Source organism: Prenolepis imparis, unplaced genomic scaffold (genome assembly GCF_030444845.1).
Source record: "Prenolepis imparis isolate NDT839.2.m4 unplaced genomic scaffold, iyPreImpa1.0 SCAF_8, whole genome shotgun sequence".
Classification (NCBI taxonomy): domain Eukaryota; kingdom Metazoa; phylum Arthropoda; class Insecta; order Hymenoptera; family Formicidae; genus Prenolepis; species Prenolepis imparis.
This window is the reverse complement of record NW_028141166.1, coordinates 13,980,941-14,004,352: the sequence shown is the minus strand read 5'-3', so window position 1 is coordinate 14,004,352 and position 23,412 is coordinate 13,980,941. Positions and strand designations below refer to the sequence as shown.

Here is a 23,412-nt window from a genome sequence, read left to right as displayed (position 1 = left end):
TTTCTTTCTCTTATAAATATGCGCGTGCTGCATCAATCTATTATTCTTCTTAAACATCCATTAAGATGATCCATGATATGAAGTATAAAGGATGCGTGTCAGAATGCGTCAGAAAATTAAAGCGAAGAGCAGCAATCTATTATGTAAACAGAGAGACAACGCAGCAACTTGATGCATTTTGCAGCTCATTAAAAGTGATGATTGTACTTAAAAGGTTAAATTCGTAAGAAGGGTCACGGTTTCTCTCAGACTTCTATGTATGTCGTTCCTGGATTTTATTTCAGAAGCCTAATTCCGCCAACAACAAAGTTTAATGCAAGAACATTTCAAATTTTTGTTTCGTTATTAATCATTAAAATTGAATTTTAAGGGTTAACTAATTAATTTTAATTTTAAATTCTTTAATCTAATTTTTAAACTTAAAAATTTTTAAACTTGAAAAATTTTAAACATTTCGACATTTCTATGGTTTATTTTTTTAGGCTAAATTATTTTAAAAATTTGTGAGAGAAAGAAGAGATTTACTTTTGAAACCAAGAAAAATATACTTTCTCAAGTACTTAAGAAAGAGAGATAAATCGCTCTGCGCTCAGCATTTACATCGTAATCATTAAATATATAATGGCATAAAGAAATAAAATAATATATATTTCTTTAGTAAAATTTAGCAGTAGATATCATTAATTGCAAGTATCACTGCAGTAGACATGAGAATCTCTGTATTTGAATCATAGCTATTACATTAATAAACCAATCAATTTATGTGACAGATAATTAAAATGTCATGTGTATTCAAAATATATATAGATGCAATCTTTCAATCCTATCAATCAAAAACTTATATTTCTTTTCTTTATAAATTATTTTTATAATTTTTTTTATAAATTATTATAATATATCATGCATCATTGATTTATTTTTGTTATAAATAGTTGTATACATTTAATATATTATAATATTAAACGAATTTTTAAAGTAAATTCTATCATTTTGACGCGTTACTCTAATTTATAAATTACAATTTGACGCAAATCCCCTATATAGGCGTTAAACAGATGAGCGATAATTTCAATGGTTATATGATTTATGCAACACGCCTCCGGAATGATTATCGATGAAAGCATGAACATGGAACCATTATTATATAATTATCATTCTTTATTACATTCGTATAATTGAATATCTATGATGAATATTATTAAGATCACATAATTCAATTTATTTTGCGTTGTAAATAAATAACATGATACAATTGGATTACTAAAAGAAACAGAGGAAATTTGCTTTTATCATAAAAACATACGCAACTGTTTTGTTGCGTACGTTTTTATGATAAAAGCAAATTTCCTCTGTTTCTTTTAATAATCCAATTGTATCATGTTATTTATTTACAACGCAAAATAAATTGCATTGTTTGCAATGCAAATTATTTTTCATATGTCAAAGCTTTCGAAAAACAACTATTTTTATCATAGCCGAAATTATTCTATATTACTTAAATGTCTGAATCATATTCAAGCTAATCAAATAATCTTTATTATAGACACACAAAATTTTGTATATTTATTAAATTTATAACAAAATAATGCTAATATATTTAAAAAAGAAGCTTTGAAATTATTTACAAAAGAGATTCTCTTTCTTTGAATTTTTTAAACTATAAGTTCTTAATATAGTTCTAAAATAAACGTGTGTTATAAATACACTATCTTCCATAGAAATAATATCAGCTTAGAGAAAAAGAATTACAGCATTCTTATGCAATGGGCGTGTCTAATAACTTATGATTAACATCTTCTTTATTATATTTTCTATTGCATTGTTTTTAAAATATGTTTTCGCATTAAATCAATATATTAAATAAATAGAATAAAATTATATCTAAAAAAATTTAAATACACGAAAAAAAAAACAAAGTTTCAATTACGACTAAATAATACTAGATCACAGATATACCTCTCTATAACTGAAGTGTCCAGAACATATATTCCACACACGCATAAACTACACATCGGTTAAACAAACAGTTTTTAATTGCACTATGTTACATACTGGACTAATTTAAAATTTATTAGACGTGGCATGATATTAAAATTATTATCGAAGAACTAATATAACTAATCAACTACATTTCGCGGAATAGATCTATCAACACGAACAAATACGAAAACTGCATTTAATTATACAGCTCGAATTAAAAAATTCTAAAAGAATATTAAGAAATTCTCAGCTTTTTATTCTAAGAAAGTTTCCAAAAACATGGAAACTAATTCAATATTTTAACTGTATTGTTTAATATATTCAATTATTATGTTATCATGAAATTATATTATATTATAAAATATTTGAAATTAGGATTGAAAGTATTAATAAAAATATATGAGAAGATTTCACTTACCACTGAACATCGGCATCGTGAGCTCCGGATGTAATTGAGCCAATTGTCGTGAAAGATACATTTGACTGCGGCAATAAGTAGTCGATAAGAGGACGTCTAATGTTCCACCTCTAATTGTGCCACCGGAGGAAATTTCGCCTGCAGGATTACTTTGTTGACCTGGCCCGGAAGTCACAGTTGCAGTAGAACTTGCAAGAGGATCATTGTGTCCTGTGAGATAACATATTAAAAATTTTAAAACAAATAATTATTTCTATTAATAATTCATTAATAGAATTGACAAATTGATATTTACACCTGCATACAGTGCAGGATTTCTTTATGTCTCGAAACATACCATAATTACGTTTTACAAAAAATATTTTAGCTTATAACTTTTTTTCCGTGAAAATCAAGTGCGTCTTTGCAAAAAAAAGGAATTTATCTCGCTTTTTATGTTAATATATTTCTGTATCAAATACTTTTTCAATAGGATTCAATATAAGTACGATATGAAAAGAATATAAAATATGTATATGTGTGTGTATATTTATGCACACACACGTACATTTATATCTCAGAGCATAATTTTAAATTTAATTGATAAAATTCTATGTGAAACACTATGATGATCATTTTTATGAGAATTATTGGTCGATCGACACAATCTTTATATAAAATGGAAAAAGTAACTTTTTTTTAAAGAAATATATGTGAATGCAACTGTAAGCATAATGCAAAGAAGAATAAGCTTATCAGCACAATCAACGAAATGTGACAAGTCTTTGTGCATTAAGATTTTGCAACTATATTATATTTAAAAAAAAAAAAAAAAAAACTGCAATTTTTATTTTATTGTATACATTCAAATTTGATTGCTGCAAGTACTGCATGACTGATGCGTTTGCGCGCATGATATAATTGTAATAAAATACAAATTATTATATATCAATGAAACAAAGAAAAAGAAAAAAAGGGGTCAAATATAAATTAATAAATTACTCAAAGTTCTAAAAATCAATAATCGATTATTAACATATTTTTCTCATGCAAAGAGAAAGAGATTAATTTGAAGTGAAATACTATGGATCAAAGATTATTATGCATCAAACTTTATACAATTTTATTATAGAAGTATAATAGCTTATAAATCGCGGAAACACATAAGTTTTTTTTCGCGTTATGACAGAATAATATGCGCCGCAAAGAGCCGGAAATTTATATATTAGTTTGATGCGCAGAAGCCAGAATACTGGATGCACCGAGCTTTATCAGGTATGGATGCTTCGGGCACATAACAGAAATAGCTGAGACGGCATTCGGATACCTTCTCTGAAAGTGCAATACTAATGTTCGAAAATTAAGTGTTTCAAGTATTAAACTTATTTCCATCGCGAAACGTTTAATATCATAATTCGTTGCTTTTCTTTTAAAAATAAAAGACAAAGTAGTGAAAGGTGTTGCGACTATTATATAATCCACTGAGACTTAATTTATATTTGATGTTAATAAATGATTGTGTTATTAAATTAAATTGTCGCGAATATCTGAAATGATAAATGATGATTTATTAAATAATATCAATGAATGATTGATAATCTTGCATCGATACTGAACATGACACGTGTTGCGCGTATAAAAAGATTTTTAATATATCTTCGAAACTTTAAAAATGTGTATAATCTTGTGTAAGATCTTATGCCTATATACGTCAGATCTAAGTATATTTAAACATTCGAAAGTGTTTGTGGATTGCAAGCAGCTTTCAGCTTAAAAGCAGCTTTCAGCTTCGTGTCATAAAATGTGTCTACAGAATAATCTGGATAGTAGCCCACTAAAATGTTTTGCATCTGGCACATCTCGCAAATAAACCATTAATTCATTTATTGAAACTCAATAAATAGGTATGCATCAAGTTTAACAAGTTTTATTGTATTAATTAGAATGAAAAAAAAGAAAAAAAATATATATACTTAAATAAAAAAATATAAAACATAGCACAATAAAAGAATAGACCCACTGAATATATTTAACGTAAATTAATTATTTTATCATAGTTGTATAAATTCCCCTATATAATTACTATTTATAATTATTTGAACATAATAGCAAATTTTTTATATTTCTCTATAAAAAATAGTTATAAAATTATTTTGTTATACCAAACTGATATGTGTCAAAATTATATTTTTTATGACATTTTCAATATCGTAGAATTATATAGAATGTAGAAAGATTGAATGCATAAGATTGACAGCATGACGCAAGATTGAATGTAGAAGGAAAATATAAACACTTGAAGATTTCGATTTCTTCGAATAAACAGTTTTTAACGTAGTATCCTTAAGAAAAATAAACCACTCCATCATTATCGAATATTAAATATCAAGAAGTTATTCTTTTGTGTTATATGCACAATAATTATTCGCGTTTAAAACAAATATTACTATTATAACTCGTAAAAAAGATTTATCAATGTTAACGACAAATTATATCTGATTTTCAGAGTGTTGCAGCACAGATAAGAATTTTTCTCATACAGTTATCATCATAACGTAAGATAATTTTTAATTTTATTTGTAATTAGATACCGTTGACAAAGTAACGTGTCAAAAAGACATTTATCAAATAATGAATTATTTTGTCGTAATTCAGTAATAATAATAGTATAATGTTGACTTAAACAATATCAAGTATACGTATAACGTATATATTCATTTAATTACAATAATCTGAATCAATATTATGTTCGCTAATGATTTGTTAGCATATCTGCGTGCGAAGGATTTCCGTGTGCGCGTGATAAGCGCTATATTTCCTCGTCAATGAATTTTTTATAGTAAACACTGATACTGCATTTTATGCTATGATACATAAATGTAAAGCACATTTGATCAAATAATAGAATAATTGCAAAGTGTATGGAACAATCATTACCATTTTTGTTATATTAAGAATTATATCGATAATTAAAATGCATCTTGCATTAATCAACAATTACATTCATAATAAAAATATAAAATCAATTCCATTAAGGCCTATTTAAAAGCAATTAAAATTGAAATTTTAAAAAATATAAATCCAATGAAATATAAATTTTTATCTGTTAAAAATCTGTTCAAAATAGGTTTAATTATCTAAGAAAAATATCTTTCGATATCCTTTTATTTAATTGTGTGAAAAAACTTCGAAATGTCAAACAATCATCTTCAATTTCTAAATTAAATTTTAATCTCAATATATAATTTAGAGGAAGTGCAATTAGCATATTCTCTATTTTTATCTCTCTCTCCCCTTCTCTCTCTCTCTCTCTCTCTCTCTCTCTCTTTCTTTCGATATAAAACATTAATGCTCTTGCAGGTCATCATGCATGACGCAAACTGTGATACGCTATATACTCGGCGCGGTTTTGCCGTTTTCTACTTCTCTTCTCATTGATGTTGACGATAATTGCAGACAAGTTGAAATCAACACGTGAGAGGATGATCGTTGGAAACAAAAGCGCAATACAAGACACGACTGACATGCTTCTACAAGATATCCAACGATACTACACGCCAATTCTCGTACATTTGGGTCTGCTGGGCAACTGTCTATCCGTATGCGTGTTCTTCGGTACAAAGCTGCGTTATTTCTCATCCAGCATTTATTTGGGCGCGCTGGCAATAACCGACGCTATCTTCCTGGTGACGATCTTCGTAGTCTGGCTCAGTATGGTACAAGTGGATCTATTCAATCGATGGGGCTTCTGCCAGTTCTTCATTTACCTCAGCACTCTCTGCAGCTTCCTCAGCGTGTGGCTCGTAGTGGCTTTCACCGTCGAGAGATACGTGGCGGTCAAGTGGCCGCTTCGTCGTCAGTCTTTATGTACGGTCGCCCGAGCGAAAGCTGCAGTGATCGGGCTGACGGTATTAGCGATTCCGGTATGCAGTCCGGTACTCCTGTTCTCTACGTCCAACGGGAACACAACTGGCTGTGAGTTGGATAAGGAGTGGGAATCCTGGGCCAACATCTACAATACCTTGGACACTGTCATGACGTTCGCCTTACCCCTGACCATTATAGTGATCTTTAATACCCTGATTGCGCGCAACATTTACAAACTCGATCATGTCCGACGAACTTTGACTACAGAATCCAACGCCTCTTCCAACGATAACGCTCAGACTCTTCGGGATAGGATGCCGCAGACTAAAGTTACGAAAATGCTTCTGCTCGTTTCGAGCGCATTCTTCTGTCTCAATATGCCGTCGTTCGTCCTTAGGGTGATTGCTTTTTACGTACGTATTTACATTTAAGATGTTAAATCTCGATTGACATAATGTCGATCTCATCGCATAAAGAATTTTTTTATTAATGATGTAGTGGTATTAATGAATAATAAATAAGTAATGGGTAATTTCGTTAATTAAATCTTTTGTAGAATTAAAGTTTCTTTTTCGATAAAAAAAATCGCAACAAAGTCTTATTTAATTGCATCATACATAATACTTTGGCGAAATTAGACGTGTAAGAAGACTATACCAACCACGCACAACCACGACATATTATGCACTATTAATATTTTATTAAATCGCGGATGATATCGTATTGTAGTATAGATTTTGATTTGCACTGTTAATTTATATATTAAACTATACGATATATTTTTAATATTTCACAGTGTTAATGATTATTATATCTGTTAAATTTAGGAATATCCGGAATCACCAATATGGCTCATTCCGGCACAGCAAATGTGCAATCTATTATTCAACACGAGTTTCGGAATAAACTTTGTTTTTTATTGCGCGAGCGGGCAGAATTTTCGCAGAGCGATGGTCCGCATGTTTGTGAAGCGTTCAAATACTAGAAGAAGCGAAACTCTCATGCAGATGGCGAGTCATGAAAAGCAGTATGGTAAATACTTAATTATAATAAGGTAACGACGACGAAAATGTAGATGCACGAGCATTACATTGATCGAAAAATTTGTTCGTTCTTTTTTCTAATATGAATCATGCTAAATAATGAACGATCTAGATTTACGATCAATTTGATAAAACTTCGCATTTTTCAGTTTCAGAATTCACGCGTAGATGCAATTCGTCGAAACAATCGCACTTGGACAACACGCAACAAAAAAATTGTCATGAAACGCAACAGCTCTCAACAAATAAGAGATTATGATACAGTGAAAAATTCGTTTCATTACAATTAACTGAATAAACTATGTGTTAAAAGTGAACAGTTAAAAACTGATAATATAGTGCACAAATATATGCACAGTATTATATGTATAGTGCACAAGAATTACTTACCAGCCTCAAGTTCTGTAGTTGAAAGCGGACCTACGTTTCCGAAAAAGCGTTGATCCAACAGTTGAAGAAGTTGAAGTGCCGCATCGTGAACCGGAGCGCGAGGACATCCTGTATTCATTAAAGTGACGTTGATGACGCTGGTATAGTGATCGCAAGGATATTCCCTGAAAAAGACAAAATCATAAACATACTTGCAATGTTTATACGAGTCTTATTGCTATATCACACGACATAATATCAACATCTTCATTGATACAAAAGTATGCGTCCTATAGTCTTTACTCGCTAGATGTATATATCGTATTTTCTTCTACTCAATAAAAACGCGATTTTATATGATACATTTATATCTAAGACATAAATTTTTAAATTTATGCATACCTGGCGCTGAAAATTGTTGCCAAAGCGAGAAAACAACCGTCGGCTACTTGCGAAGCGCCAGTATAACATCGATCTACCACCCAATCCAAAAGCGTACCAATATCGGGATTTCCCTCGAGCAACAAAACGACGGTTTCACGTGCGAGTGCATAAATCTGTAACAGAGGTAAGACGTTAGATAAAATATGGAATATCTTAATTCAATGCGTAATATATATACGAGTAATTATAGTTTTTTATATAATCTTGAATGTTAAAGTGATTAGAAAATAATAACATTTGCAGATAAAAGTTTATACGAAAGAGAGATAATAAATTTACCTTTTCGTCTTTACTGGCCAATAATGAGTCCAACCATTGATATAAAATGGCGCCTTCTTCCGAAAGCGACCGCGGATTGAAGCACGATCCACAACAGAGTAATCCGCTCATAGCTTGCAAGGATGAGAGTTGTAATTCCGTGCAAGATTTTTCCTCCTCTTGCATAGACGACGTGCTTGTAAGCGGTTTACCGTAAACACCGGCCCAACTAGCAAAGAGCATGAACAGGTTTCTTCTTAAATCCCTCTTCAACAAGGTGTAACATGTCTCCACTAGAGAAACAAAAAATGAACAAGATAATAAATTATTCAAGACATTATGTATATTCTTATTTCAAAACTTAGAATTATATTTAAGTGAAATTACTTACGTGAAAAACTCTTAATCATTTTCCTGATGAAGTTACAAAAGTGCAATTTAATGTCTCGTACAGCAGGTGCTTCCTTATCAGTCTCGTTTTCTAAATAAATGCGCGCACCATCTATGTATTCGACGAATGTAGGATGTAAGGATTGTGTCTCGCGATCTAATACAGCTGGGCTAAAAAAAAATTACGATGATTTCTTTAAATCCTATGTGTGAAAACAAATAGAGAGAGGAGAAAACAAAATAATATATAATAGTTAACTTACCAGATGCCAAATGTTCCATATTCGGCAATTAATTCCAGTACTCTTACTAACTGCAGTCTCAAGGCGTCGCGTCTTCTTCGCCTTCTCATATTTTCCTGTTTCCGATCTACCGCTTCCCGGATGTAAGGAACCAACTCTTCCATCAAGTCTCTGTCGTAAACGTAAAATAATCGAGAAACGTTTTAATAATTTATTCCACCTCATAGAGAATTTTTTATATAGAGATATATACTTACTTTAAAGCATCGGCATTCACTTTTCCAATTGCTTGCACCACGGCATCCCTGACGTCGACGGCCTCGCATCTCAGCAAAGGTACAGTCAGCTTGTATAAGGCTGCCGGGCTCGCGTTTGTGCCCGGTGATTTGTTATCACCGCGTTCCGCGGATAAACTATCCGGCGAGGAGCTGCAAAAACGATACTACTATGTTTCACCACTTCCAAGCTTGTTTACATTAACTTTCTATTCTATATTACAGTTTCTTAAATCAATAATTTTCTATGTGCGCTTAAATATATATATCGGTCGGAGTTTAATCTCATAAAAAAGCGATCGGGAACGGTCGTGAGGCTAGGCAAGGGTATAGCGATACGCAAGTTCGCGCGAAAAGAAGAAACTGTTAGGCCGGCAAGAAAGCTCGAGCAGCACGAAGCTGAAAGTTCAATGGAAAAAAAAGTATCAAATTGTGTTGCGTTATATATATAGATAAAGGAATAAGAAAAGAGACGAAGAAGATTCAACAGTGGAAGACAGAGTGCGATTTACCAACGACCGTTCAAATCCCGGGTGACATCAAAGGAAGCGTGGTCGTTTTTTGTTCGCGATTATTAATCTCTCTCGGGCTCACCTGGTACGCTTGTGACGGGTGTAGATGCCGGAAATGGACGGTACAGAGAACCGACCCGGCAGGGTCTGCGCCCCGCCGAGATTCTCCAGGCTCTGACTCAACTCCTTACTCATGCACAACACACCAAACTCCACCGTATGCTGACCACTAGAGTATGCAATACAGTGTACCACCAATGCTCCTTGTATCAGACATTATTTACTGCTCAGAAAGTCTACTACTCTAATATCCCAGAGAGGGAAAGAAAGATGTACATGTACGAGACATAGAACGATAGGAAACAGCATGCGAGAGATGTAGTGTTGCGAAAAATAAAGCGAAGTGTGTATATATGCATAGAGGGAAAGGACAGAGCAGATAGATGGATCCCGCTCCCGAATGCAAAGCGCGAATTTGGTACGAATTGGTGCCGCGTCATTGTAAAATGTGCACAATATTAAATAGGGTATATTGTGTATAGTATTTTGTATGTGTATTTAATTAAAAAGATATTATTTAAAAAAAATACTCGATAATTGTGCCGGTGTACAAGATTACCACTTAAAATAGTTGGAAAACTTATAAATTATTTTACAATTCTGTAAAATATTTAATGTAACATTTCTTGGGACAAGTGAATAAATAAGATGTTTCTGTGAAATGACAGGCGTTGATATATACATGATCCAACACCAATTGATACCAAGTGATATTGATATTGATCTTATTCTGTGTGACTCACTTTTCTTAGATACACTTAAAGCTCTAATATATTATTTTTCTAAACATGAGCTTTTAGTTATTCACAATCTTATTTGAATATCTCAACAAATTCTACGTGTAAATACAAATCGCATAGCTTCTATCGATGCAAATACATTTAAACACCTTGCCGCGAAATTTCATTAAACATAAATTTTTTGTATCTGCAACGAGCGTAGCAATGCACAAAATTATACGTATTTTTCATTGAGTGATGCATAATAAGTATTATATGATCATATAATAAGTAATCGTTTAACTTTTGAAGCTCTATCGAAAAAATTAAATAATAATATGTAATAAGATGATACATATGATATTTGAATTCCTGAAACATACATTTTTTTTAATAGCTAACTTACCTGAGACTGAGATCTGGACTGGCGCATCGAACAACCGGATTTGGCACGGGTGGTACGACTCTATATCCAAAAGTCAGATAATTTTTCCAGATGTGCATATAAACGTCCCTCTCGTTTATTGGTTTTCTTACTGTTGTCGAACTTCTCAGTAACGAAGCTCGGTTGTCATTCACCGGACTGTGTAAAAGTAAATGAATATTAATTCTTTCAAAATTAAAGTGTATATCTAATACAAATTAATTGCAAAGATTTAATCTTACGTGGGATCTACTACTGAAAACAGAGAGTTTATGCGAGTAAAAACAATAGGCCAAGAATGAGCAACAGCATTTGGGCATAACGTGAGTACTCTATCCTTTTCTAGAAAGGCAAATAGACAACTGGCCCACGGGTCGGCTCCATTTAGATTAAGCGAAGAAGAACTCTTGGTACTGTTTTCATCGTGAAATCCTGCAATGTAAAGGAAATATAAAGATAATATAATCTCTATATATGTATAGTTTATATATATTACAAATTCGTTTTTATATGTATAGTTTATATATATTACAAATAGTTTATATATAGTATGATAAATGAAACATTACCAGCTGTCCAAACGCAACTACTTCTGTCCGCTATCCATTGTAAATCCACGTTAGACGTAGATGCAGCGGCTGCTTTTTCAGCTGGGGGTAACATAGGATAACATTTTTCCAAGACGGCAGGACAGCAAGCGTCAATCACATCAATAACAGGTTGATCATCTTCGGGTGCTCCTGAGAATATAAGATATAATATAAGATATATATTTACATTGCAATGCATTATAAGTTTAATATATGTAAATATAATTACCTAAAGTCTTCATTAAAAGTTTAACTTCGCGAAGGATATGAACAGCCAGTCTTCGAGGATAAAGGCGACAATTGCAGAGCATAACCAATGCAAATCCTTCTACCAGGTAGAATATGTTCGACACGGGTTCTACTTTCTGTGTGTGTGTGTGTATAAAACAAGAAATAACATTAGTATGTATTTATATGATTTTATGCACGTTTTTTATAAATGCTAAAAAGAACTAAAAGTTCATGCAAACCTGGCCTGATTCGCACTTCTTGATGCCAACGTCCACTCGTATATTCACCCGTGTATTATCTACCGATTGTTCCTTAGATCTTATACTGGGACTCGTCAGAGCGTTCTTCCAACTGGTCAGCAGTTGCAACAGCATTCTCGAGCCATTGTCGACAAGCTGCGGGAATGTATCTTGCACGTCCCTAGCTAAGAACTGCGTAAATCCGAGCACGACGTCCTGCCGCCAATCGGGGAAATCTAACACTAAGGTTTGCAAACTTTGATACGCCAACGCACGTAATTCCTCGTCCATGTGCACCGTCAAACGAGACAGTAAATCAACTAATTCTGCACCAGTCATTCCATCGGGAATCAGTCGCGGGACAGCGGCAACGCAGGTTCGGAAGAGGTCTATTCGCGGCTTACGCTCCCCGGTGATCATCTCGTCCGGTTCCTTATTCATATTTTGAGTGCTGGTCATCATGAGAGGCCTGCCATAGTGGACATCCAACGCGCGCAAGATATCGACAAACACTCGGCGCACGTGTGGAAAATACGAAGACATTCCTATGCTTCGTGCGGTATCTTCCGTCAGCATCTAAATTATAAAAGCATGTTGAATTGCAACTGTTACGTTTTTAATAAATACATTAATATTACGCATATCAATTACACATATATACCTTATTTAAGAAGGTCTTCTTAACACGCATGGTGTTTCCGCTTGGCAATACGCCCATAGTGCGCGGCATCGGCGGTTCTCCCTCCTTTTGCTGCAAGCTATCGGCTACAACCAGAAATGCTCGAAGTCCGATGCTCATACGTTCGGGTGTTAAAATTATTTTCACCGGTCGTCCAACAGATAACAAGTCGAACACTATTTCGCGCATCGCGAAATCCAGTCTCTCTTGTGCAATAAACTGAATAATCTTTACGAAAATATTCAGCGGAGTATCTCGCGGCACTACCGCTTTCGATCCTTTAGGAAACAGAGAATTCACTATACTCTGCAATCTGCTTTGTGTGGCCGAATTGCTCTCGCACTTTATTCGTATCATGTAAACCCATAATAAACGATATAAAGCCTCTGTAATATAAAGAATACAAAAAATATATTTCTCTTCTCTCTTTTTTTTTAAGGAAAATAATGCATATAAAGTTTTTAATCGTACCTAATGCGACTCGACACATCTTTGGATCGCGATTCTTCAAGTGAGACAAACACATAGCTAAAAAGTAATGCCAATTTTGTAAGAAGAACGTTTTCTGGCTGACACAGAGCAAGCAAGTTACTAATGGAAAAAGTGCCAGTCTATGCTTAGATTTTGTACACATGTCTAATGTCGTCGAATACAACATTTCCACAAAGTTCTTCAGACATGGTACATTTACTTCGTTTTTCACAGCAGCAGCAACGGGGACGAGTATCTCGACGAAAAGACCAGCTAAAGCATGTTTAACATCTTTGTCTTTCACTTCTAAAAAGTATTGAGCGCATTCTTGCATAAATTGAAACGATGCCTCAAACTCTTCTATCGGTACCATTTTAACTCGGAAAAATTTCATCCCCATCAATAAGGAAATAATACTCTGTGTAGTATGAGGACCTGGTTCTTTAGCTCGTAAATCTTTCAATTCCACCATAAAACGTTTTCTTACTGACATAAATCTGGATTGCGCCAAAACTCCGATTACTTCGGCATAAAGATCAGCAATAATATGGATATTAGCTGCATTTGGTTCGTTTTGTATGCCTTCTCTGTATTTAAAGTGTTTAAAAGCAATATTTTCGATATAAGTTACTAAATCTTCATGCCCAGGATGAAATGGTAATTGGCGTAAAACCTCAATCAACATTAAACAGAATATAAATTCAACAGCAAGATCTCTACGCTCTTGCAAGAGATCTGCTTCGCTTCTTTCCACTGTTTCTACACTTCCCGATACTATTGTATACATAATGCTGAAATGTGATATATTTATTATTAATACTTGTAAGATATTATATTTTTCTCTATTTGACTTACCTTTTCCCTTTTTGGTCTTCCTTCCCAGGTGCAGGTTTCTTATGATCACCGCCTTGTTCTACAAGTTGACGTTCGTACCAATTGAAGAGTGCTTTCAATATTGATGGCAAACAGTGCTCGGCAACGGAACCGAAAGCCGACAAGAGTTGGTCAAACTGTGGATCTTCTCCCCTTTGCAACACTTTTGATAATTGTTTTTCCTGGAAATAACGCATTTAGCGTTGCTTCAACATTATTGCTTCAAAATTGTTCGATCACACCGATCACTTACATGTTCCGTCATAACAGCTTCCATCTTCTTTTCCGCCTGTGAAGTAAATTCCGCAAACAGAATACGCATCACATACTCTCCTGGTCTTAGATCCATGTCTCCTATTTGTTGTGGCTTCACTGTCTCCTTCTGAGCACCCCAAGGTAACACAACAGTTATTGCGCTGACTCTACTGGAACTTGATTCTGAAAAATAATGCAATTATTTATATATATATATATATATATATATATATATATGCATATGTATTTTGATATTATTGCTAGAATCTACTTACCATTACCAGATACCGAGGTACTTGCAGTATAAATGCTGACAGCATCACTGCTTTCTCCTTGCGTAGTTCCATGGACTATAAGAAGCTCTTGCATAGGTTCGAGAGCAGTTTGCGATGTTGATTCCGCCGCTCCCTCATGTAATCCTTCACTATGTGTTGCCCTTGGTTCTAAGGCTTCTGCAAAACCAAACAATATATATCTCTAAAAGTTTTCTACCTATTTGTAAATCCATTTTCACTACATTTTAAGCTGCTTTAATATATTGTGATATGTATACTTAAAGAATATACAAAACATTTCTTTAATTTCATTTTAATATAAATTGTTGATTTTAAAAAGCCATTAATCTAATATATCTACTTATAATATTAATATTTGTAATAAATGATTAGCTAGCACAAAGATATGTGTTCTCAGTTTAATAAAAGAATATATAGCATCACGTAATGAGAAATAGATTAAAAAATGAAGCCCCTCTATTACGTAACACAACATAGATATATAACAGACAGATATATAACAAACACTAACTCAATTATATCAGACTTAGTATCCAATTGTGCGCATATATACAAATCATCAATAAAACAGTATCTTACCCGTCTGCGACTCATTTCCTGCATTCGGTTGAGTCTCTGCACCTGTGATAAATCCATAAATTCATTAGTTTTTAAATTTCTTGTTATTTGTATAGAACACTTGAATAACCAACCTTCAGTCATGTTGCTGATTTTTGTCTTCTCTTCAAACAGCACTTATATGTTGAATATTGCCATGGTATGATTACATCTGCAATTTAGTAGATTTTTATTGCAATATAATATTGCTATAAAGTACTATTGACAGAAACTGATATTCATTCTTCATATAAGAATAACAGATAAAAAGATTTATTCCACCTTCCACCCTGTTATATCATTGGATTAATTGATATTCATATAAATAAAATATTTTATTTAACGGATATATGTATAAATGTATGTATGTGTATAATTAATTAGATGGAAATTCCTAGAGTGGTAGAACAGTTTATAGACCGTGTAACGTGACGTTTACCGTAAACCTCAGACTAGAGAAGTATCTCGCGGCACAAATTACATCCCGGATAATTACGCGGGTCAGCTAATTTAATTAATGCGCAGCGTGAAAAAGTACGGAATACGTCATATCAGTACATAATACACAAATTACAAAGCGATGTAAAATCACAAAGACGCTCACTGTAAATTCACGCGAAATGTCACCGTGACGTTTCGTCGAACTCGCATCCATTCGTATGACAAGGCGTAATAATTCGTCGTGAAAAAAATGGTAATTCAACGCATCGTTCGATGCGAAACTCCGGCTTGATTCGTATTTACTGCTCCGTATGAACTCTCCACCTCACTCCTCTCCGTCCTTTCAGAAGAGTTAACGACTTTTTTTTATTCTCGTACTCCCGTTCACCGTCTATTAGTAGGCTACCACTAGATAGCGTTGAATCTGTCTTCTAGCTTCTTAAATTGTACCAACAGAGGTTTTCGCGCCACGATAATTTCAATAATTAAATAATTATTTAACTAGAAACAACTTCTTTGCAAAAATACTTTAATTATAAAAGCTGTACAAATATATATTATATATAGATGTTTGACATATACATATACATATTTAAGGATAAAATGATACTCGTAAAATGTATTTCATTGACAATGAGATAAATAATATTGTAAACATGTTTCATACAGAATATAATATAGATCAAGTTAAAGATGTGCTATTAAACGTAAATGATATTAAACGTTGGCATGTCGCCGCATTATGCGAAAATTTATTTATATGAATACACGTGGGTATAATTCACAGAATAGCACAATTTCCCGTAAAGTCTTAGAGTGCAAAGTACAGAAAAAAGACTTATTCTGTTATCTATATATACATATATGTATATATGTTATCTATATACTTTTATATATATGTACATGAAATTGGATAAATATTCACATTGCATATTATTATGTTGTGATACTTAACAATATCCAAAAACTCATCGCAAAACTGTATGTTTGTAATAACGAAATGTTACATAAAGGCATTGCATTTATATGTTTCTATTTAGATATTCACACATATATACATTATACAGTTTATCAGGGACAGCCAACAAATCGAATGCAATCGCGATCGATTCACCTTATAAAATAATATCGTGAAACAATCTCTTTAAATAATTTTTAAATCTATATTGACATTTCTCAGTATTTCAAATCTATATTACATATTTCAGTACTGTATATGTATATATGTGTAAAAAAATTATTAGATTGTTAAATTTATTATTAAAAAATAATAAGTAAAATTAATTAGAGAATATTTAAGAAATTTTTTAATTTACTAAATTTATTAGTTTCAAGTTAATAAAGATTCACGAACCGTGACTTATGTAATGAAAATACTAGTCGTTTCGAGCAACGTCAATAAATCGCGAAATATCGTTATTTTAATGACGACAATGACTTCTTTTCGTTTTTCAGTATCACGTGTCGTTCAAGTGAGACGCGTTTTGCAATCACATACAATGATGACTCGCAATGATAACGCTGATGGTTATATAGGAACGCTTTTCAGGTGCATTGATCGTTCATCGGGAAATCGCTCGTACGGGACGATTACGCAGTCATAAAGTGTGACAGTCTATTTCAAGGTTGTCACTTAATCCAATACAACATTTGAGTCCCGAGTCCGACCTCTAACGAGCCCGAGCTGATAACGTTGGCACGTGGTTTGTGATGCATTCTTACGAACTATGTGTACTGACATGTATCAGTACAAAAAATTTCATTGAAATCTTCTCGCTTTTATCGTGTAACTTCCTCATTTCTTTTATCTAACCAGATAAATTTATATCGTTATCGTAACGGATGATAATATATATATTGGACACATTAAAAATTTCTTTGTATAAAATTGTATAAAAAAGCTATCTTCTTTTAAATAAAAATCGTAAAAATATATAATTGTCGGTAATGCAATTTTGATTGAAATTAGAGAATTTTTCTATATTCAGTAAATATTTTTGACAGAGAATATGCGTTATTTTGATCATTGGCATAAAGCTAATAATTACGACAAAATAAATGCACGTCACACTATTTGCCAAAATCTCATATAGACATAATTCAGATGATTTTAATAAAATTGTTGCACTAGAGTAAGATTTATTATTATAATTAGATATCTTATTTATGTTAACTTCTGTTTGTAATTTGTATTTATCTCTCTTTATTTTATTTTTATACAAATTTCTATTTCGCATGCATTATGCAATTTAATTTTTTAAATTCTTAAAGATTAGAATACTGTCATCGATTGTACAGTCTTTAAGAAAAGTTTGACTAGTTGAAGAAAATATAGTCACTTACCTAGCAACACTTTGATTATACTATATAATCATTTTGTATTGTCATCCCAAATATGTGTGTTGCTTATCTTATTCATACAATGCTGATATAAATAAACTATTCAATGTGCTAACTTGAAGATATGCATCTGATCATTGTTAGACATCCAAAGGCTGGAGTAGAAGACAAGACTCTGTAACAGACAATAAGCTAACAAATATAAATAGATGATAAGATATTGTTTTGAATTAATTTTATTTACATCAATTTTATTTGTAAATTTTATGTTTGCTAAAATATTGAGAATTAATTATTTACAACCAGATGCTTACTCTAAATATTTTCATAGTCAAGATTAAATCTAAACTCATGAAAGACTCTACATTTGAAGCGTCTTTTCTATCTCAATCACCTCGTAGGTCCTTCTAAATTTAATCGTAAGGCCAATGTCAAGTATAATTTGAATTGTATCAAGGTCTCACAAGGCTCAAATCGGATTGAAGCTCAAGAATTTAAAGATCAAAGTGGTCGTATATATTTATTTGTTCTCCAACGCACACAGAAAAAAAATCGATCGGTGAGAACGATAATATGTAAGAACGAGCCAGCTTCGTAATCGTATATCTGCATGAGCGTGTACGCCACGTGTAGGCGAAAGACAGCTGATTTTAGCATCGACTATTCTGCACGCGCACGCTTTTCTCACAGGTATATAAATACATTCTGCCTTTTTGACGTTACCCCATTGAACCCTGGCGCGGATCCTCCGCAACGCGATGGCCGTGAGCCAGGATTACGCAAGTGACGCGTCCCGTTGACCTCCTTCTTCGGAGAAGATTGACCTTGCATCTCCTTCTTATATTGAAAAAGGGTTAAAGTTGGCTTAAAACACGATCAGCTTGCGCCCTGAAGACAGATGAAGACTCGGCCGGTAAAGGGATGCAACTTCACGCGATCACGTGCTCGAAATTGTCATTTATAAATTGGCAACAATGAACTCTCTGATATATTTAATTTTTCCAACGTACCTAAATTAAATCCTGTATATATTCCATTAGTCCCTTGATCCAGATATAGTTTATACATTATACTTTAGATGATAAAAGTTCTGCTAAAATTCTTATTTTAGGTGTTCGATAATGTGTACGTTCAATTTAATTTGTACAAAATCAATTATAATTAACCTTTTCGATTATTGACGTACTCACCAGACTTCATATACCTCTTTATCATAACACGTTTCATTACGTCATTACGTTATCAAATTATTGAACAAATGAAGAAGCGATAAATCGCATTCCAAAGTCAATTTTCCCGCCACCGGGGGAAGTTGGAAATTTCGAATAGCCGCGACGTCGTCGCGGCGCGAGAAGGGGCGGGCTTTCGAACGCGGAATTCGCGGGGCGGTCGAACGCGGAATTCGCGGGGCGGTCGAACGCGACCTGTCGCCGAAAGGTCGACCGCGAAAGAGGGAAAAGGTCGCGAATTCGGACGGAAGCGCGACCCGGAATGTCACACGACGCGACGTCGCGCGTGTCACGGTCCCGCGATGACAGACGGGACGCGGCGCGGCGGCGCGCGATGACGTAGACATGTGGCGGCGATTTCGTAGTTGCGCAGAGCGGTACACGTGACCTGCGCGACTATTCTTAGCGGAGGGCCCGTTCGCTCGTGACGAGCGATCTATGCCTCGCTCACTCGTCGTCCGGCGCGCGTCCGAAACGTTTAGAACATCAAGAGAGTCTCCTTTCTCTCTTTCTCTCTCCGTTACCCGTATCACCGATCCACCGTCCCACAATGTCTGGACTCGCGGATCCCGTGGCCTTCGCCAAGGATTTCATCGCCGGCGGTGTGGCCGCGGCGATCTCCAAGACCGCCGTCGCGCCCATCGAACGTGTCAAGTTGTTGCTGCAGGTACAGCACATCTCCAAGCAGATCTCTGCGGAGCAGCGTTACAAGGGTGAGTGTAGATCCGTATCTCTCTTTTCTTGTCTGTCCAATGTCCTAGAGTTATGATAAAGAAAAGTACGAGCCACATCGCGGACAACGACAAGAGCAAGAGTATAACGCGAGAGACAGCACGGCGATAATCGTCTCCAGGGAACTCGGGGATACCGTTAACGAGGCGCGTGGCGGAACGCATGAATGGCAGCCCCACGGAACATGTGACAGTAGCCATTAATCTCGAATGTGTTCCATTGTTCCATTGGGGTGTGCGAGGACGCAAGAGCGAGTTGCGGCAAGTGCACTCGATAAGGACGATAGGAGAGGAGGAAAGAGAAGAGAGATGTGGCCATTATGTAATGCTCAGCCGTTGAGAGGCAGCCGCGACGGGGTGTCTCGCGTGTCCCTAGTATGCGATAGCCGCCTCCTCGCGGGAGGAATTTCGCGCATTTATGTAACGAAGGTCAAGCCCCGAGAGTTTCGGCGACTTATATAACTTATGTCGGGGCCGATCGCATATAGCATCGCTCTTCTCTCTCGCGGTTCGGCACGATGGATCGATATTTCAATAAAACGCATCGTCCCGAGCCAGATGGCAGCGCGTGGCTTCTTCCTTCTCGCCTTCTCGCCTTCGCTCTCTTACCCCGATCGATGACGGTGCGGTCCAACATGGCCGCCCTTTCGTCGGCCACGAGACCGGATTCCTTCTCTGTCTACTTCCACGCGTCATGGAATTCATGCCGTCCATTAAGGTCTCGCTGATGTCATCGATGCCGTGCGAGAGACGCATTTACGAGCCGGTCTCGAGCTCGGGGATTTAAAGAAAATGCTTAGGAAAATGTCGCTATCCGTGAAGTCCGCAAAGTTACAACTTAATCGGTGCATTAAACAATTGCGATTATTGAGCAAAGTTGTTCGATGGAAAAAACCATGATAGCTAGAACTAAATTATCGATTTAATTAGAATTATTTGTCGATTTTTAACGTTTTATTGTCAATTTTATTATAGCTAAACTTTAACTATATTTGCCAATAAAATTGTATTAAATTTTAATATATAAATCTTTTTCTCTCTTGTAGTTTTCTTTCTAATCTGAAACATTTAAATAATGTAAAAATTAAAAACTAAAATCTAAATTTCATATATACTTATTTTTATATTATATATATTATATATTGGTTCTCTCTTTTTTAGGTATGGTCGATTGTTTCGTTCGTATCCCAAAGGAACAAGGATTTCTCAGTTATTGGCGTGGTAACTTTGCCAATGTGATCAGATACTTTCCAACACAGGCTTTGAACTTTGCCTTTAAAGACAAGTACAAGCAAGTTTTCCTCGGTGGTGTTGATAAGAATACTCAATTTGGACGTTATTTCCTTGGAAATCTCGCATCGGGTGGTGCTGCAGGAGCTACATCTTTGTGCTTTGTCTACCCACTTGACTTTGCCAGAACTAGGTAAATTTATAAATTATTTGCATTTTGAATAGTATCGCGTCACATTATTATTAATACAAATATTGTTTATACAAGTATTATTTATACAAATATTTATACAAATATTATTAATACAAATGTTATTATAATATTATTAATACAAAAATTATTAGTCAGTAAATAACTAATAATTTAAAATTATTCTGTATAAATTTAATTTGATCTAAATATTTTCTCTTTTTCTAAATTTCAATTTCAATTTGCAAAGATAATCTAGCCTTTGCATATTTATATTTGTTTATGATTAAATTGTGTCAAAATATCATAAGAATATATTATTGATATTATTAATTTATTTTAATAGATAAATTTGTACATTTTCTAGTAAATAGAGACTAATTAATTTTTCTAAAAATTTGTATTATTGATACTAAATACTAATTACTGTTGCATTATCACATGCTAGGTTGGCTGCCGATGTAGGCAAGGCTGGTGGCGGGCGTGAGTTCACAGGATTGGGAAATTGCTTAACTAAAATCTTCAAAGCTGATGGCCTTATTGGTCTATACCGTGGTTTCGGTGTATCGGTGCAGGGTATCATTATTTACCGTGCGTCTTACTTCGGTTTCTATGACACTGCCCGTGGTATGCTGCCAGACCCCAAGAAAACTCCATTCCTTGTCTCATGGGGTATTGCCCAGGTGAGAAGACGACTTAAGACAGTTTTGTGTTGTTCATGTATACTCGTGCAGTTTCATCAAACTCTCGCTTATTCATTCAAATCTGTTGCAGGCTGTAACCACTGTCGCGGGTATTGTGTCCTATCCCTTCGATACAGTACGTAGACGTATGATGATGCAGTCTGGCCGTGCCAAGAGTGACATTCTGTATAAGAACACTCTCCATTGTTGGGCTACTATTTACAAATCGGAGGGTCGCAATGCTTTCTTCAAAGGTGCATTCTCTAACGTTCTCCGTGGTACCGGTGGTGCGCTCGTACTCGTATTGTACGATGAGATCAAAAATCTTCTTTAAAGCGTTAAAAAGATTCTCGTCTCATTACTTTCACAGTCACAAACATCATCATTATCCGTACCATCCAATTTGATAGCAATTCCCAGAGACCGACGTACAGAAAAAACTTGCTGTCGGTAACATGAACAAGTAATTCAGGCCGAGGACGTTTGACGTAGCAGCTCGTAAAATGCATGAAACTCGGCAAAAATTGTAAACGTAAAAAAAATAGAAGAGAATCTGCTTAACTTATTGCCGGATTCAGTATTTTCTTGCAGCGATTGAAACATTACGCACGCGTATTTTCATATTCTCTTATCGTGAAAAATGATGAAGAGGCAAATACAATCGCGGAGGTATCGCGAACACCTGTTACCTGGAAAATGTTCCACACATGCGCGTTGAAATAAGTAGACCGGTCAAAATATTAAATACTGAAAGTAATAATTGCCTAGAGAATCGAGTCAGCGCACGCGAAATCAACGAGGAGAGGGACGCGCGACGAAATATCGAAATGGCGGGGCGCGTAGCCTGGGCCGCCCCCCGCCCTTATTCTCGGCCCGTTGTAGATAATTCATAATTCATAATTAATAAAATATCATTTTAATGGTATCAGCCAGTCCATTGAATTTCGATGGACGATAATTTAATTTCGCACTCCAGACGATTATGTGTAAGATGAACAGCGGTTACTCAGAATGTATGCATCTAATCTGTTCATGTTAGGATGCATGCAGGGAAAGCAGCAAATCAATAAAAATGATATAAAATTTCATACATTCGGAAATTTGTTTCACCCTTTCAATCAAGATTTTAGACTTTGACTTATTGAAAAGTGAGATTTAAAATCTTTCATACAATATGTCTAATTTGAATTATATTTAGCTAATTTAATTATAATTTTAGTAAAAATTAAAAAGATCAATAAAGTTATTATATATCTTTAATTATTAATTTCAGCTTAAATATGATTCAATGTGCTCTTAATATTTTTGCAACATCAATTTCTTTTGCTTTTCCTTAAAAATTTGACAAAGAATTTTA

At 34.5% G+C, this 23,412-nt stretch overlaps 3 protein-coding genes and 1 long non-coding RNA gene across 21 annotated transcripts in view; 2 read left to right on the top strand and 2 right to left on the bottom strand.

Moving 5' to 3' along the window:
* Fry (microtubule binding protein furry) overlaps nt 1-16,051 on the bottom strand; it is a 29,732-nt gene extending 13,681 nt beyond the window's left edge. For 2 of the 5 annotated variants that reach the window (XM_083044920.1, XM_083044923.1), the window contains exons 1-21: nt 15,816-16,051; nt 15,307-15,383; nt 15,194-15,235; nt 14,594-14,770; nt 14,317-14,501; nt 14,046-14,245; nt 13,191-13,981; nt 12,702-13,105; nt 12,041-12,616; nt 11,800-11,935; nt 11,550-11,720; nt 11,223-11,412; nt 10,963-11,139; nt 9,860-10,006; nt 9,248-9,418; nt 9,012-9,161; nt 8,750-8,919; nt 8,380-8,651; nt 8,059-8,213; nt 7,678-7,841; nt 2,399-2,608 (exon numbers count right to left, since the gene is read on the bottom strand). In XM_083044920.1, coding sequence (XP_082901046.1) covers nt 2,399-2,608; nt 7,678-7,841; nt 8,059-8,213; nt 8,380-8,651; nt 8,750-8,919; nt 9,012-9,161; nt 9,248-9,418; nt 9,860-10,006; nt 10,963-11,139; nt 11,223-11,412; nt 11,550-11,720; nt 11,800-11,935; nt 12,041-12,616; nt 12,702-13,105; nt 13,191-13,981; nt 14,046-14,245; nt 14,317-14,501; nt 14,594-14,770; nt 15,194-15,235; nt 15,307-15,316 — 4,498 coding nt within the window. In that variant the 5' untranslated portion in view covers nt 15,317-15,383; nt 15,816-16,051. Of the gene's footprint in view, nt 1-2,398; nt 2,609-7,677; nt 7,842-8,058; nt 8,214-8,379; nt 8,652-8,749; nt 8,920-9,011; nt 9,162-9,247; nt 9,419-9,859; nt 10,007-10,962; nt 11,140-11,222; nt 11,413-11,549; nt 11,721-11,799; nt 11,936-12,040; nt 12,617-12,701; nt 13,106-13,190; nt 13,982-14,045; nt 14,246-14,316; nt 14,502-14,593; nt 14,771-15,193; nt 15,236-15,306; nt 15,384-15,650; nt 15,773-15,815 lie in introns of those variants that run through there. The other 3 variants (XM_083044924.1, XM_083044922.1, XM_083044925.1) reach the window with 3 other exon arrangements.
* LOC145940079 (thyrotropin-releasing hormone receptor-like) lies at nt 3,628-8,698 on the top strand. Of its 8 annotated transcripts, none has more exons than XM_083044930.1 (6): nt 3,670-4,281; nt 4,884-4,932; nt 5,738-6,642; nt 7,072-7,276; nt 7,437-8,224; nt 8,344-8,698. In XM_083044930.1, the coding sequence occupies exons 3-5, from the start codon at nt 5,815-5,817 to the stop codon at nt 7,544-7,546; spliced, it is 1,143 nt and encodes a 380-aa protein (XP_082901056.1). In that variant the 5' UTR covers nt 3,670-4,281; nt 4,884-4,932; nt 5,738-5,814; the 3' UTR covers nt 7,547-8,224; nt 8,344-8,698. The 8 variants fall into 8 exon arrangements, with proteins under 8 accessions (XP_082901054.1, XP_082901056.1, XP_082901059.1 ...); XM_083044933.1 differs by having other exon boundaries at nt 3,671-4,065; nt 5,834-6,657; XM_083044931.1 differs by having other exon boundaries at nt 3,671-4,281; nt 5,834-6,657.
* A 272-nt stretch (nt 16,052-16,323) lies between the features above and the next one.
* On the bottom strand, nt 16,324-19,546 carry LOC145939366 (uncharacterized). 7 transcript variants are annotated; one of them, XR_014425812.1, is made up of 4 exons: nt 19,003-19,546; nt 18,716-18,880; nt 17,996-18,167; nt 16,324-17,460 (listed from the first exon to the last, which is right to left on the bottom strand). It is a non-coding gene; the product is annotated as an uncharacterized LOC145939366 (long non-coding RNA). The 7 variants fall into 7 exon arrangements; XR_014425816.1 differs by lacking the exon at nt 16,324-17,460 and having other exon boundaries at nt 17,812-18,167; nt 19,003-19,085; nt 19,183-19,546; XR_014425815.1 differs by lacking the exon at nt 16,324-17,460 and having other exon boundaries at nt 17,812-18,167; nt 19,003-19,082; nt 19,183-19,546.
* A 112-nt stretch (nt 19,547-19,658) lies between these two features.
* Nucleotides 19,659-23,143, top strand: Ant (ADP/ATP translocase). The gene is made up of 4 exons (XM_083043626.1): nt 19,659-19,934; nt 21,114-21,375; nt 21,821-22,055; nt 22,147-23,143. Exons 1-4 carry the CDS (start codon nt 19,772-19,774, stop codon nt 22,387-22,389), a joined length of 903 nt encoding a protein of 300 aa, XP_082899752.1. The 5' UTR covers nt 19,659-19,771; the 3' UTR covers nt 22,390-23,143.
* Nucleotides 23,144-23,412: the final 269 nt, after the last annotated feature.

Coding starts and splice junctions, on each gene's coding strand:
- LOC145940079 (XM_083044928.1), top strand. Junction 6,658..7,071: donor TTAGGGTGATTGCTTTTTAC/GTACGTATTTAC, acceptor TGTTAAATTTAG/GAATATCCGGAATCACCAAT. Junction 7,277..7,436: donor GAGTCATGAAAAGCAGTATG/GTAAATACTTAA, acceptor CGCATTTTTCAG/TTTCAGAATTCACGCGTAGA.
- Ant (XM_083043626.1), top strand. CDS start 19,772: ATGTCTGGACTCGCGGATCCCGTGGCCTTCGCCAAGGATTTCATCGCC. Junction 19,935..21,113: donor TGCGGAGCAGCGTTACAAGG/GTGAGTGTAGAT, acceptor TCTCTTTTTTAG/GTATGGTCGATTGTTTCGTT. Junction 21,376..21,820: donor CTTGACTTTGCCAGAACTAG/GTAAATTTATAA, acceptor ATCACATGCTAG/GTTGGCTGCCGATGTAGGCA.